Below are 16,061 nucleotides of genomic sequence, written 5' to 3'. Positions count from 1 at the left end.
TCGAATGTCCTGGAATAGTAAGCATCAAGGGCCATTAAACTAGGATGAAATTGCTGTGAATTCAGAAGTATTCAAGAGTAGATTCTTGTGCACTATCACTTTCTTTGTCTGAAGGTTAATGTGGTTTTATCTATTTCCGATATCAGTATGGCAACACCGATGTTACTCAGCAATAGGCCTAGTAAAAATTAGGCAGGAATAAAAAGCATAAGAAGTGCGTTCATATCAGAGCCCAGGGTGATCTAATCTGGGTAGGGAAAACTGATGATTGGGTAGCAAATAAATTTGGTAAAATCTTTGATGGTGGGATTTTTGTAATCTTAAAAAGTAGATGGGTAAGGTGAGCTGAAAGGAACGGATCTGCATCTCCATCCTTGGCTCTAAAAGTATATTTTATTAGTCTCTCATTTGAAAACTTTTTTTTGAATTCACTGTAAAAGTTGAAAAGAAAACCGTTGCCTTATATATTTTGAAAAATATATTCCCCCCCCCGTTTTCGCCAAAATTTCGTCGACACATATGCATGTTTGCCTATATTTTGTAGATTGATGCCCTGATCCAAAGGGCACTACACTTTGATGAATTTCAATAAACTTTGTGTTGTAAAAGTGAAACTATCAGAAATAGATTTACGACCTAAATAAAACTCAATGAAAGAATCTTGAGCATGAAAAAAAAAATACTGACGTAGCTTAATACTTTACTAAAATCACTAGAATTAAGCTTTCGAAATCCAGTATCAGAGAAAATTTGATTCAAACCAAAGTTGAGGAGTTTATTTGCCAAAATTAAATTTGGTTACATCATTCTTCAATACGATCTTCTGAGCATTAAAAACATAAAAAAAAGTAGATACAGGAACTTGAAATCCCCTTCCCGGATAACAATTTAGCCTTTATCTCCATTCCTGAAAGCTCCATTCACCTACATCTACTATCCCAAGCTCAACTCACCTAGGTCAACTATTTTCCAAGATAGCAAAAAACCATCAACAAACTTTTTACCATGAATTCTAGCATATTAAGAAAATGTGCAAAATGTTTTTGGACTGCCAAGACTACCGCCAGTAATGTGAAAAGAGTGAAAAATAAATATTTTTGAAACTTACGTGATGAATTGGTATCAAGGAATAGCAGAACTGATATGAAATTAAAGATTAGTTCATGGTCACCTTAAGTAGAACAAAAAAAAAACAAGATATAAATTAAGAAACTGAGCTATTTTTCGTTATATTGTCGGCATTTATGATCATCCATTAGCATAATTTTGTCGTACATTTATAAAAAAAATTAAATAGTGAAACCACATCCCTTATTTCGTATAATTAATGAAACAATCTTGTTATTACAGTATCTAGTTCAGAATATGACAAAAACTTCCGTTGAACCGACTATTTAACTAAGTCGAAATTTGTTGAAAATTGAACGTGAAATAATAATAGTAAAAAATTAGTCCCGGCAACACGATCTGCGAAATTACCAACAAACAAACAAACTGGCTGGAAATAAGTCAGTTAACTATATTTCTTACTAAAATTTGGCCTTGGGTATACAAATCGGTACTTTCTGGAATGCAGCAGAAGGTTAGCAGCTTGCTAGTAGCATTACCCTAGGAGAACTCACAAACGAAATCAGGAGCTTGGTATCATCTTCCTGTACAGGTAACCAAGGATAATTTTTAGCAATAAAAAAGGAAAATGCTTTTTTTTATAAAGTAGGGAGCGGTAATAAAAATTAATGAACCGAAACTATTTTATGTATACTAAAGTTTTATAGTGGTATGCTGAAAGTATTTGTAATCACAATTAACAGACAACCGATTGTCTTTTAAATGATTTCAATTAAAGACTGAGTGATTTAAATCAAATTCACATCGAACAGCTCTTCCATTTTTGAAATGTGAGAAAAAACCCATCCTATTCCATTATAAGTGGCTTTGTGCTTAAGGAGTTATTTTTGGAGCGCTAATGATAAAATTCAACTTTGCCATAAAAAGAGGAGAGTAACGGAGTGACAAGCCTCCTGATATATGGAATAATTTATAGTTGTTTCAAATTTTAATATTACTCTTTACTTTCTTTTGAACAAATTAGTTCTATCATTTATTTGTGTTTGAAGACGCTTCTCTGGAAAAAGGGAATATTTTGTGTTCTGACAATAGTTATTACAGGGTTTTCATATATGTTGAATTTTGTTGCATTATTTCCTGTAGATCACACTGTTTCTTGGGTATTTCAATTCTTATTTCTAAAACTGTGAATAATTTATGCGTTACCAGCCCTATGAGTAACATCATCATTAAAGCATTCTACATATTTAGAATCAACATAAATAATAGATTTTCATGGCGTATATATTTTAATTGGAACTAATTTTTGCTTAGAATTTCGGTCTCTATTTGACAAGGGTTGTATTTCACTTACAGTTTGTCACCATGAACTGTTTTCCCCAAGGGTTTCCTAAATGTAAGAGATGCTGCTACCACCTCCTTCAGTCCACGTTCTTTTTACAATGAAGTTTAATGTTCAGTAAAGAGCAATAATCAATTCTGTAAAAGTGCAGCTATCCAAATTTTCATTAAAAGGAAGTGAAGTCTGAAATATCAAAAACAGGTTACAGGGCCATCATTTCCGTGGTTTTCAAGATGAGTTTACCAAAACAAACCCTTTGCAATAGGATTGTCTCCCATGCAAGCCAGGAGGGGGCCAAAAAGGCGGTAGCCCCAGGGAGACAGGACTATATTACAAAATATGTAAATAATAAAGGAGAATTGTTTGCATTTAAATTTTGGTGAAAACAAAGTTTCTTGTGGCAATTGCCCCTTTTTTTCTTAATAAATTTAATGGCAATATTCATGATGCTCCCCTCCCCATATCTCCAACCTTTCACTGCGGAGAAGCATATAATTATAGAGTAACATTTTATGTTTTTTCTAAGTTTTTCTATGCAATAAGAAGAGAGCTACCACCCCATAGCCCCGTAATACAAGGAATTCTGGAAATGAAGAATAATTAGGGGGCGGAAAAATCCGCCCCCTAAGCTTCCTTCTATATTTATTTGAAGGTTTACGGAGAGCTGTAAAATTTTGACCTAAACTTTGCTCCTTTCCGCAATTAATAATTTCAACTATTTATTTACGGCCTTTGTGATTCAGAGGTCATTCTTAAGGAATTGGGACAAAATCTAAGCTTTAGCGTAAAGAGCGAGGTATCGACGAGGGTTGAACCCCTTATTTACGCAATAAAAACATATGAATATAGAAGTTCGTTATGTAAGTTAATTCGTAAGTTACGTATTTTTTTTACCAATAAAAATATTTTTTACCCGCTCTTTACGCTAAAGTTTTTTACTGTTTTAAAATGTAGAGTTAAGAGAAAGAGTCAAACTTTACCGTAAAGAGCGAGGCGTTGAGGAGGAAAAGCCCCTTTCATATACGGAGTAATTTCTGTTTTTTTAAGTTTTAATGTTGCTCCTTACTTTCATTTAAAAAACTTGTTTTTTTAATTTAATTCTGGGCGTTTTTGAATTAATGCATGTTTTGATCTTGGCTCTCCACACATAAATAATTAAAACGAAATACGCATATTAATTAATTGCAATTAATCGGAAAATTTTGAGAAAAGAGGCGCGAGGGAGGAGGCCTAGTTGCCCTCCAAGTTTTTGATTACTTAAAAAAGCAACTAGGACTTTTAATTTTTTACAAACGTTTTCATTGGTAAAAAATATACGTAACTATATTCACATGTTTTTATTGCGTATATAAGTGGTTCAACCCTCGTCGATACCTCGCTCTTTACAGTAAAGCTTAGATTTTGTCCCAATTCCTTAAGAATGACCTCTGAATCACAATGGCCGTAAAATAAATAGTTGAAATTATTAAAAATACTTTAGCGTAAAGAGTGAGGTATAACGAGGAGGTAAACCCCTTATATGCGTAATAATTTTTGTTCGTTTTAAGTTTTAATGCTGCTCCTTACTTTCAGTAGAAAAAACTTTTCATATTTATTTTTTCATTGTTTTGTCAAATAATGCTAGAAAATTCTCCGCCCCCCTTCATTGAAATTCTCTTCCCCCATTATAAATTTCTCCATGGAAATATACTTCCACGTACCCCCCCCCCCCCAACTCTCCCCCCTAAACCAAAAAAAATCCCTCTGAAAACGTCTGAACACTTCCAAGTAACCATTACTATATGGTTACAAGCCGTCCTAGCCGAATGGGATGGTGCGCTGGATTCGGGATCCCTTGTTTGAGAGGACGCGGGTTCGAATCCCGGTGTACCCAATTCTTCAGTTTGGGACGGGGGTCAGTGGCTTAACTCTGTAAGCTCAGCCAGAGTTGACCCAGCTCAAAATGGGTACCTGGAGAAATCTGGCGAAGGTAAACAGGAAGGGTGTGCGAAAGCACAGGATGGCTGGCCCCCATCCCCCCTTGCACTTCCTGGCTGAAGGGCCAAGAAACGGAGATCAGCACCGCCGGTACGGACTGTAAGGTCTAAAGCCGTATCCTTTACCTTTTTTTACCTTTACTATACGTAAACATAGGTCAAAGTTTGTAGCTTGCAGCCCCTCCCACAGGGACTGCGGGGGAGTAAGTCGTCCCTAAAGACATAGTTATTAGGTTTTTCGACTATGGTGAATAAAATGGCTATCTCAGAATTTTGATCCGGTGACTTTTGGGGAAAAATGAGCGTGGGAGGGGGCCTAGGTACCCTCCAATTTTTTTGGTCACTTAAAGAGGGCAACAGACCTTTTAATTTCCGTTAGAATGAGACCTCCCGCAATATTCTAGGACCACTCAGTCGATACGATCACCCCTGGGAAAAAAAACAAACAAATAAACACGCATCCCTGATCCGTCTTCTGGCAAAAAATGCGAAATTCCACATTTTTGTAGATAGGAGCTTGAAACTTCTACAATAAGGTTCTCTGATACGCTGAATCTGATGGTGTGATTTTCGTTAAGATTGTAAGACTTTTAGGGGATGATGTTTCCCCCTATTTTCCAAAATGAGGCAAATTTTCTCAGGCTCGTAACTTTTGATGGTTATACCTGATCTTGATGAAAATTGAAATTTATATATTTCAAATCAGCATTACAATGCGATTCTTTTGATGTAACTATTGGTATCAAAATTCCATTTTTTAGAGTTTCGGTTACTATTGAGCCGGGTCGCTCCTTACTACAGTTCGTTACCACGAACTGTTTGACACTACACACACACACACACACACACACACACACACACACACACACACACACACACACACACACACACACACACACACACACACACACACACACACACACACACACACACACACAAATTGGCCACCCTCCATACTGGTTGATGAACAATCATGAATCTCTATACTTAATTCTACCAAGCTTCAAATTATTCAGTTAAATAAACTTGTCTATACTGATGATTTTGTATTAACTGATGATTTTGTATGAACTACGTGCATCTCTAGGACAAAGTTACTACCTCCTTGCATTACTGCCTCTGGAGCTGGGAGGCTCAGTAAAAAAAAATTTGACGTTTCAATTCAATTGGCTGTCTCAGAAGATTTAATCAATAGCATTCTCGCCAACTGTCTTGTGCCACAAAGTCACAATAAATACCACTTTGCTCGGGACATTCATCTTTGCTACTTAAAAAGGGAACTATAAGTTTCAGTAATCTTTCTAATAAGCCTTCACTCGATTTCCCAGGACCATCTTTTCCATATTGTTCACCCTCGGGAAAACGAAGAAGCAAACAGATACACTAGTAAGGATCGAGATAAGAAAGTAAGGAGCAAGATTATAACTTCAAACAAACAGGATATTTTTGTGTGTGAGGAGGGCTGCCCTTTTCTGAACCCCCCAACCTTTATGCTAAGGTTTTAAAGTACTTAAAAATGCTTCTTATTCGCATTAAACAACCCTTGTGTTTGGGCAATCGTTCTAAGAAATTGGGTAAAAATTAAAACCTTAACGCACGGAACAACGGTTTAAAAGGGGTTAGCTCTTCTAAACCATTTTCTATTTGTTTTAATGTTTAATGTTGCTTCTTAATTTCAGTTGAAAAAAACTTGTTTTTTATATTTACCAAATATAAAAAATTGTTTTAAATATATTTGGTTTTCAGTTAGAAAGAAATGACACTACAGCCTTGAGAGCGCCTAAGAGAATTGTATCAAAACCGCAATATATGTAGATTCCCATTCATTGTGAGGCTGATTCGATTGTTTACTTTAATTCCTTTTCGTTTTAGGTTTCATTTATTCATTTATAGCAGATACATCAAAAGAGTCGAATTTTGATGCTTATTTCAAATATATAAAATTTATCAAATTCAATGGTACGGGCCTGGAAATATTTGCCCAATTTTTGAACAAAGAGGGAAACACCCCAAAAACATCAAGTGATCTGAATGAAGAATACCAGAGAAACCTGTATAAAGGTGTTTAGGTTTCAAGTTCCTATACACAAAAATGAGGAATTTTGGATTTTTTTTTGCCAGAAGAAAGATCAGGGATTCTTGTCTATTTTTTTCCCATGGATGATCATATCGGACCAGTGACCGTAGAAGTCACTGGTAATTTAAAATCGATTTTTACATATTTACAGTCCCCGGAGTCCCCGGGGACTATTATTTACAGACCCCATAGTCCCCGGAGAAGGGTTGGAAGTTATTAACTTTGCTCATTGTTTACATATTTGTTTTTGGGAAGTACACAGACGTTTTCAGTGGGGGATTTTTCTGGTAGTAGTGGGTCGGGGGTGGGGGGGGGTATGTTGGAATATCCTTCCATGGAGAGATTTTGTCTTGGGAAAAGGGAATTTTCCATGAAGGGGGAGCCAGATTTCCCAGCATTATTCAAAAACCCATCAGAATTAAATAAAAAAACAAGTTTGTTCAGGTGTTCAGGTGTATATGATTCAGGTGTCACTCATAAGAAATTGTGACAAGCCCTGATTTTACCACAAAGAGCAATTAATTGACGCGGGGGAAACCCCTTAATATACGTAATAGCTTATGATCATTTTAAGTTTTAATATTCCTCCGTAATTTCCGTTAGAAAAACTTGTTTTTTTTTATTTAATACACAGGCAAGTCATTGTATTGGTATTGATGCCTTTGCAATTTTAAACTGAGCCATAACCACTACTCCTTTCTTCGTTTAATGATTTAAGCTGAACGGTGATTTCCTCAAGACGCAGGTGCTATTAATTTTCTAAGAGATACAGGTGCCTGTTACATCATAGGTGATGTTTTCTAAGAGATGCATGTGTTAATTGCCTTATACTTTCTTTTTGAAAAAACCTACGAGGATCAGGGCTTCCTCACTCCAGGATTACCATAGTTATTACATCGTAAAGAGTCTTTAAAAAACCTTCAGGGTCCCAGCAAAAACAGGATTTCTTTGTGTGATACATGATAGTTTATTTAATTCCTTAAAAAAAATCTTCAGGGGCTTCCTTACCCCATGATTATCTTGATTCCTACCAAATAAAATTTAGGTGTTACGCAATAGGCCTTGCATGTTACGTCAACGACCTGTTAGAGGGCTAGGAAAATAGCTGTTGCATATTAGGGTTTGTTTACTTTTAGTTGTTACGTAAGAAGCCTTGTTAGAGGGCCAGGAAAAAAAGTTCTCACGTAAATGGGTTTGTTTACTTTTGGTTGTTACGCAATAGGACTTTTTAGAGGGCTAGGAAAAAAGCTGTTATGCAATACGGTTTGTTTACTTTTGGTTTTTACGTAATGGGGTCTGTTTACTCTTGGTTGTTACGTAATAGGGAATGTCTGAGTCCACTAGCCAAAGCTCCCGATCTTTTTTAGATATTTTTCTTCAAATCATTTTTCAAGACGTTTCAACACATTTCAAGACATTTTTTAAAGATATTTTTCTTCAAGACATTTATAGGACGTTTCAAGACATTTATTAAGTGATTTCTCCTTCAGGACGTATTCCAAGACGTTCAAGACATCGCTAGATGTTTCTGGAGACATCCTTCTTCAAGACCTATTTTCTTCATGATATCTTTAGTTCTTGCCAAATATTTTCTCTAAATTTTTAAAAAACCCACGAAGGCAATATGGGAAAAGCCTTCAGGGCCCACTATCGAGGGACCTCCAAGACGCCGGACTCTAAATAGTAATTCCAACGGGACCCCTAGTATCCAATTTCACTGGGAGGTCAGTGCATCCAATTCCATCGTAAGCCCTAGCAAAAAACAATTCATCAGGGCCCCTAGCGTAACCTAACCACCGGGGACCGTAGTATCCGTTTTCATTGGACCCCTAACCTAGCCACCGGGGGGGGGGGGGTTAGCATCCAATTCCAATGGAAAACTAGTAATCTATTCCAACTGTTTGACCTTGCAGTCAATTCGACCATAAGGCCCTAGCAGCCAATTCCAATGAGACCCTAGCAATAAAATCCAACAGGGGACCCTAGCAGTCAATTCCAAAAGAGCATCGGCATCCAATTTCATCTCGACCTTAGCATCAAATTTCACCGTTAAAGATGTTTTTTTCAAGGCGTTTGGAGATATTTTAAGAGGTTTTTTAAGATATGGTTCTTCAAGGCAATTTGTCAAGACGTTTCAAGAAATTTGCTAGACGTTATTTAAGACGTTTTCTTCAATACTCTTTTTTGTTCAAGGTTTATCTAGTTCTTATATACTAGGGAATGTTTACTTATGTTAAAGATGACACATTCTAACGTTACTTGATTCTTCAGCACCCATTTAGGATCCCCACTTGTAAGTGAACAAAGTGCACAAGTGGGTTCTTATGTAATAACAGTTGCATTCGTGGGATGTTATGTAATAACGGTGCACATATGAGATGTTACATTATAGTTTAAGAGAGTTCATTTTCTTTCAAGACGGTTTTCTAAAGGAGCTTTTACAATTCAAATATTATATGTCCACAATAAGATTCAAAAGGGATTCCCCATAAATAAATGGAGCGCTAAACAGTTGGACTATGAAACCCAGATATTTTGAGCTGTGAAGTAGATTCTACGAAACAACCGATTCCACAAAAGGATAATTTTCATCTCCCGCTTAATAGAATGATTAAATTTGTCGCATGGTGCCCACTCTTTCCACATGAGAGTGCAATAGCATCTCAGTACTATTTATTTTTGCTCCATTAGATGCACCTACCTATTAAAATGTTATTAGTTTTCAAATGTGATCTAGACAGGTTGAGTTACATTGTAGTTATTACATAGCATTGGTTTTAGATCTTTTCATTATGTAAATGATTACGTATTGACGGTTTGTCTTTGAACACGTAATCAAAAAAGACGAATCCTTATGGTAAATAAAAGTTTTATTAATAAAAAAACATTATAAAATCATGAAACCACAAAAAGAGCAGTTAAAACTCAACAAACAAAAAAATGAACCTTAAATAACCTGATATAGGACAAAATTCAAGCAAAAAGAGCCATTAAATCACAGAAAAAGCAATTAAAACTCAACAAATGAAAAAAATATGAAAAATCTGATATAGGATAAAATATAATCAACAACAAGTGTAAATTAAAGAAAGACTAGGCTAATAGGAAGCAATTCCAGCGGGGGATGGGTGCTATTAGAGGTAGGTTTAAGCCATATTAAGAGGTATTTATGGGAGTTTTTTTACGGAAATGCCACGTTTTATTGAGTCAAGACTATTCATATTTTACGCCACCGTGATAATATGGGGCCGACCCAGCCTCTAGTATGTAATTCCAGTGGGGCCCCCTAACATTAAATTCCACTGGGGACCTAGAAATCAATTCCAATGGGACCCTAGTGAGAAATTCCAGTGAAGCCCCTAATTTCCCATTCCTATGGCTGGCCGTCTAGCAAGCAATTTCAGAGGGGAGTTTGATATAAGAGATAAATTTAAACCAAATTAAGAGTTATTTCTGAGAGATTTTACTGGAAATGTTTCGTTTCTTTGAACCAAGGCTGTGCATATTAACTCCATCGTGACAACAAGCGGTTAGCCCACCCTAGCAAGCGATTCCAGAAGGGAGGGCTGTCATTAGGATGGCTCATTGATTTTGTTGTGTGCTGATTTTGTTCATGGAACTTGTTGCTTGCTGGTTTTTTGTTTGTGAAACATATTGCATGTTAATTTTTCTCTTTGTGAAACATGTACATAGCTTTTCTCCACGTGAGACTGATTTTGTTCATGGAGTTTATTAGCCCGCTCATTTTGGTTTGTGGAACTTGTTCAGTGCTGATTTTTGTTCGCAAAACCTGTTGTATGTTTATTTTCTCTACGTGAAACTTGTCCATTTTTTTTCTACTTGTGAAACTTATTTTGTTCATTGAACTTGTTGCCTGCTGATTCCTGTTGGTGGAACTTTTTGCGTGCTCGTTTTGTTCCTAGGACTTGTTGCATGTTATTTTTTTCATTATAAAAAATGTATATAGATTTTTTACCTCCTCGCAAAATTAATTTTTGTCATGGAATTTGTTGCATAACGAATTTTGTGTTGCGTGACAGTTTTTGTTCGAGAAACACTCCATGTTTAATTTGTTCTTCGTGAAACTTGCACTTTGATTTTTCTTCTCGTGAATCTGATTTTGTTCATGGAACTTGTTGCATGCCGAGTTTTGTTCGTGGAAATTGTCTCATGCTCATTTTTGCTCGTGAAACTTGTTGCATGTTGATTTTCTCTATTCGAGAAACTTGCACCTTGATTTCTCTTCTCCTGAAACTGATTTTGTTCATGAAACTCGCAACGCGTCGATTTTTGTTTGTGGAACCTGTTCCGTGCTAATTTGTGTTCGAGAGGCTTGTGCATGATAATTTTTCTCTTCGTAAAACTTGAACATTGATTTTTCTCCACATGAAACTGATTTTTTAGGAACTTTTTGCGTGCCGATTTTTTTTGTGAAACTTGTTGCATGTTGATTTTTCTCTTCGCAAAACTTGCACATTAGGTTTTTCATCGAGAAATTTATTTTTTTTCACAGAAGTCTTAGCGTGTTGATCTGTGTTCGTAGAATCGGCTGCGTACTGATTTTTTGTACGTAAAACATGATGCATATTAATTTTTCTCTTTGTAAAACTTGTAAATTGTTTTTTTACCTAGTGAAACTGATTTTGTTCATAAAACTTCTTTATGTGCTGATTTTTGTTCGTAGAAATTGTTCAATACAAATTTTTGCTCATGAAAATTTTTGCCTGTTGATTTTTCTTTTCGTGAAACTTGATTTTTCTCCTCAAAAAAGATTTTTTTCATTGAACTTGTTGCCTGCGGATTTTTGTTGGTTGAACTTCTCCGTTCATTTTTGTTCGTGAAACTTGTTGAATGTTGTTTTTTCTCTCTGTAAAAATTGTAAATTGATTTTTATTCTCCTCACGAAACTGATTTTCTTCATTAAACGTTGCATTCTGATTATTGTTCTTGGAACTTGTACCGTTCTGAATTTTGTTTGTTAAATTTTCTCTTTGTTGATTTTTCTCTTCTTGAAATTTATACATTGATTTTCCTCCTCGTGAAACTGATTTAATCATGGAATGTTTTGCATTCTGATTTTTGTTCGTGGAACTTGTTGCGTGCAGATTTTTGTCATTGAAACTCGTTGCTTGTTGATTTTTTCTCTTTGTTAAGCTTGTGCATTGAATTTTATTTCGTGAAACTGATCTTGTTCATGGAACTTATACTGGAAATATACGCAGCATGAGTATATTTTTTCGTGAAACCTGTTGCAGTTCGGTTTTTCACTTCGTGAAACTTGTGCATAGGTTTTAATCAACATGAAACTGATTTTGGTCAATATACTTTTTTGTGCGCTGATTTTTGTTGGTAGAGATTGTTGCGTACTCATTTTAGTTCTTGATATTTTTTGCATGTCGATTTTTCTCTTCGTCAAATTTGTACACCGATTTTTCTCCTCGTGAAATTGATTTTTTCATAGAACTTGTTGCATGCTGATTTTTGTTCGTGGAACTTGTCGCATGCTGATTTTTTTCGTGACACTTGTTGGATGTTGATTTTCTCTATTCATTAAACTTGCACCTTAATTTCTCTTCTCGTGAATCCGATTTTGTTCATGGAACATGTACCGTGCCAATTTTGTTTGTGGAGCTTTTTCCGTGCTGATTTATGTTCGTGAAACTTTTGGATGATAATTTTTCTCTTTGTCATACTTGAACATTGATTTTTCTCCACATCAAACTGACATTTTTGAGGAACTTTGTGCGTGCTAATTTTTTTAGTGAAACTTGTTGCATTTTGATTTTTCTCATCGTGAAACTTGTATATTTTTTTTCCTCGTCAAATTTATTTTGTTCACAGAAGTTGTAGCGTACTGACTTTGTTCGTAGAACCTATTGCGTGCTGATTTTTGGCTCGTGAAACACTTTGCAAGTAAATTTTTCTTCTTTTGAAACTTGTAAGTTGTTTGTTTTTCCTCGTGAAACTCATTTTGTTCATGGCTCTTCTCTATGTGCTGATTTTTGTTCGTGAAACTTGTTGCATGTTGATTTTCCTCTTCGTAAAACTTGTCCATTGATTATTCTTTCGCGAAGCTGATTTTCTTCATTGAAAATGTTGCATTTTGATTTTCTCGTGGACCTTGTTGCGTTCAGATTTTTGTTCGTGAAGCTGTCTCCATGTTGATTTGTCTCTTTTTGATACTTACACCTTTATTTCCTTCCTCGTGAAACTGATTTTTTCATGGAACGTTTTGTATTCTTATTTTTGTTCGTGGAACTTGTTGTGTGCAGATTTTTGTTCGAAAAACTTTTTGCATGTTGATTTTTCTCTTTTTGAAACTTTTACATTAGTTTTTTTCAACATGAAACTAATTTCGGCCAATGAACTTTTTGTGTGCTGATTTTTGTTTGTAGAGCCTGTTGCGTACTGATTTTTGTTAGTGATATTTTTCGCATGTTGAGTTGTCTCTTCTTGATGCTTGTACATTGATTTTTCTCTTAGTGAGACTATTAGTCATAGAACTTGTTGCCTGCTGATTTTTGATCGTGGAGTTTGCTGTACACTATTGTTTTTTTTTGTTCTTAAAGCTTGCTGCATGTTTATTTTCCACTTCTTGAAAGTTATACGTTGATTTTTCTTCTCGTGAAGCTGATTTTATTCATGCAGCTTGTTGCATACTGATTTTTGTTCATGGAACTTTTTGCTTGCTGATTTATGTTCATGAAACTTGTTGCATGTTGATTTTTCTCTTCCTGAAACATACAAATTGATTTTTCTTTTTATGAAACTGTTTTTCTACATGGAAGTTGTTGTATGCTGATAACTGCTCGTCGAACTTTTTACGTGCTAATTTTGTTCGTGAAACTTGTTGCATGTCAATTTTTCTCTTCGTCAAACTTGAACATTGTTTTTTCTCCTCATGAAACTGATTTTGTTCATGGAACCTTTTTGCTTGCTGATTTTTGTTTGTGGAACTTGTTGAGTGCTGATTTTCGTTCGAGAAACTTGTTGCAAGTCGATTTTTCACTTTTATGTTAATTTTTCCCCGTGAAACTGATTTTGTTCATGGATCTTGTTGCATACTGATTTTTGTTCGTGAACCTTGTTGGGTGCTGATTTATGTCCTTGAATCTTGTTTAATGTTAATTTTCCTTCTCGTGAAACTTGCACATTGATTTTTGTCCTCTTAAACTGATTTTGATCATTGAAGTTTTTGTGTGCTTGTTATTGTTCTTGGAACTTGTTACGCCCTGATTTTCGTTCGTGAAACTTGTTGCATGTTAATTTTCCTCTTCGTGAAACTTGTTCTCTTCGTGATTTATGTTCTTGAGACTTGTTGCATGTTGAGTTTCCTTGTTCTGAAACTGGCACATTGATTTTTTTCCTGTGAAACTGATTTTGTTCATGGAACTTTTCGTATTAGGGTTATTGTTCTTGGAACTTGTTAAGCCCTGATTTTTGTTCGTGAAATTTGTTGCAGTTTAATTTTTATCGTTGTGAAACTTGTATATTGTTTTCTCCTCGTGAAACTAATTTTGTTCATGGAACCTTTTAGCGTGCTGATTTTCGTTCGTGGACCTTGTTGAGTGCTGGTTTTTGTTAGTGAAATTTGTTGCATGTTTTTTTTTCTCCTCGCGAAAATTATTCTCTGATTTTTCTCCTCGCGAAACTGATTTTATTGTTTGAACTTGTTCTGTGCCGATTTTTGGTTGTGGAAAATATTGCGTGCTGATCTTTGTTCTTGAAAATTGCTCCACGTTGATTCTCTTCGTGAAACTTGTACATTGATTTTCTCCTCGCGAAACTGCTTTTTTCGTGCAACTTGTTACAAGATGATTTTTGTTCCTGAAACTTGTTGTATGTTGATTTTTCTCTTCGTAAGACTTTTACACTGATTTTCTCTCCTCATGAAACTATACAAGTTTCACGAAGAGAAAAAGGCAACATAAAACGAGTTTCACAAACAAAAATTAGAATCCATCAAGTTCTACGAAAAAAAATCAAAACGAAATCCAAATTAAATCGAAATGAAAATTACAAGGAGAAAAACCAGTTTACAAATTTCACGAAGAGAAAAGAAACACGTAACAAGTTCTACGAGCAAAATCAGGAAGCAGAAAGTAGGATGAAAAAAATAAGTTTCACAAGGATATAAACAAGTGTGCAGCAAGTTTAACAAACAAAACTCAGATCGCGACAAGTTTCACGTACAAAAATTAGCACGCAACATGTTCCATGAGAAAAATCAGCTTCACGAGATGAACAATCAATTTAAAAGCTTCAAAAAGAGATAAATTCAACATTTAATATGTTTCGTGAACAAAAACATCAGTACGCCACAAGTTTTGCAAACAAAAATCAGCATGCAACAAGTTCCATAATCAAAATTAGCTTCACGAGGACAAAAATCAACATACAAGTTTCATGACGAGATAAATCAACATGCAATAAGTTTCATGAAATCAGAACGCAATAGGTTCCTCGAACGAAATTCAGCAAGCTTCAAGTTCCACGAACGAAATCAGTATCACGAGGAGAAAAGTCACTTTACCTGTTTTACAAAGAGAAAAAACCAACACAAGTTTCACGAACAAAAATCAGCATGCGATAAGTTCCATTAACAGATTTCACGAAATCAATGTACAAGTTCACAATGAAAAATATCAAAATGACAACAACTTTCGCGAAGAAAAATCAGCAAGGAACGAGTTCCAAAAACAAAAATCATGGAGCAACCAGTTCCATGAACAAAATCAGTATCAATTGGAAAAAAATCAGTATACAAGTATCTCAAAGAGAAAATCAACACTTAACAAATTTAGCGAACAAAAATCAGCATGTGACTGGCTCCACGAACAACAATTAGCACACAATGAGTTGCATGAACAAAATCAGTTTCGCGAGGAGAATAATCAATGTAAGTGTTTCACGAAGAGAAAAATCAACATACGATATTTCATGAACAAATACCAGCACGTAACAAGTTCCATGACCAAAAATCAGAACGCAAGAAGTACCATGAGCAAAATCAGTTTCACGAGGAAAGAAACAAAGAAATATTCAACTTTCAGGAGGAAAAAAACAACATGCAGTAAGTCTCAATAACAAAATTAAGCACACAACAGGTGCCGCGAACAAAAAGCAGCAAGCAAGAACTTATATGAACAAAATCAGTTTCGTGAGAAGAAAAATCAGTGTACAAGTTTCATAAAGAGAAAAATGAACAGGCAACAAGCTTCACAATAAAAAATCAGCACGTGACAAGTTCCACGAATAAAAAATCAGAACGCAACAAGTTGCATGAAGAAAATCAGTTTTACGAGCAGAAAAATAAATGTACAAGTTTTACAAAGAGGAAAATACACATGCAAAAAGTTTCATGAACAAAATACAGCCTGCACTACGCTCCACGATGAAAAATAAACACGCAATATTGTCTCTGAACAAAATCAGTTTCACAAGGAAAAAATTAACATGCAACAAGTTTCAACGAACGAAAATCAGCACGCAACAAGTTTCATTTGAGTTTTTATCATTCCAATGTAAAAATGATACTGATCAAAAACGTACAATAAACTAGCTATTGTCAATGACCATCCATAAATTACCACGGAGG

The 16,061-nt window shown here is 35.2% G+C and overlaps 1 protein-coding gene across 9 annotated transcripts in view; it reads right to left on the bottom strand.

Annotated features, from left to right (window-relative positions):
- LOC136035321 (protein unc-80 homolog) overlaps positions 1-16,061 on the bottom strand; it is a 287,805-nt gene that overhangs the window by 249,183 nt on the left and 22,561 nt on the right. For 8 of the 9 annotated variants that reach the window (XM_065717033.1, XM_065717036.1, XM_065717037.1 and 5 more), the window contains exon 4: positions 1,109-1,138. The exons of the other annotated variant lie outside the window; for it this stretch is intronic. In XM_065717033.1, coding sequence (XP_065573105.1) covers positions 1,109-1,138 — 30 coding nt within the window. The remainder of the gene's footprint in view (positions 1-1,108; positions 1,139-16,061) is intronic. 9 annotated transcript variants of the gene reach the window in all.

This window comes from Artemia franciscana, chromosome 14, assembly GCF_032884065.1.
Source record: "Artemia franciscana chromosome 14, ASM3288406v1, whole genome shotgun sequence".
NCBI lineage: Eukaryota > Metazoa > Arthropoda > Branchiopoda > Anostraca > Artemiidae > Artemia > Artemia franciscana.
The sequence above is the reverse complement of the archived record's forward strand: the minus strand, read 5'-3'. Positions and strand labels throughout refer to the sequence as shown.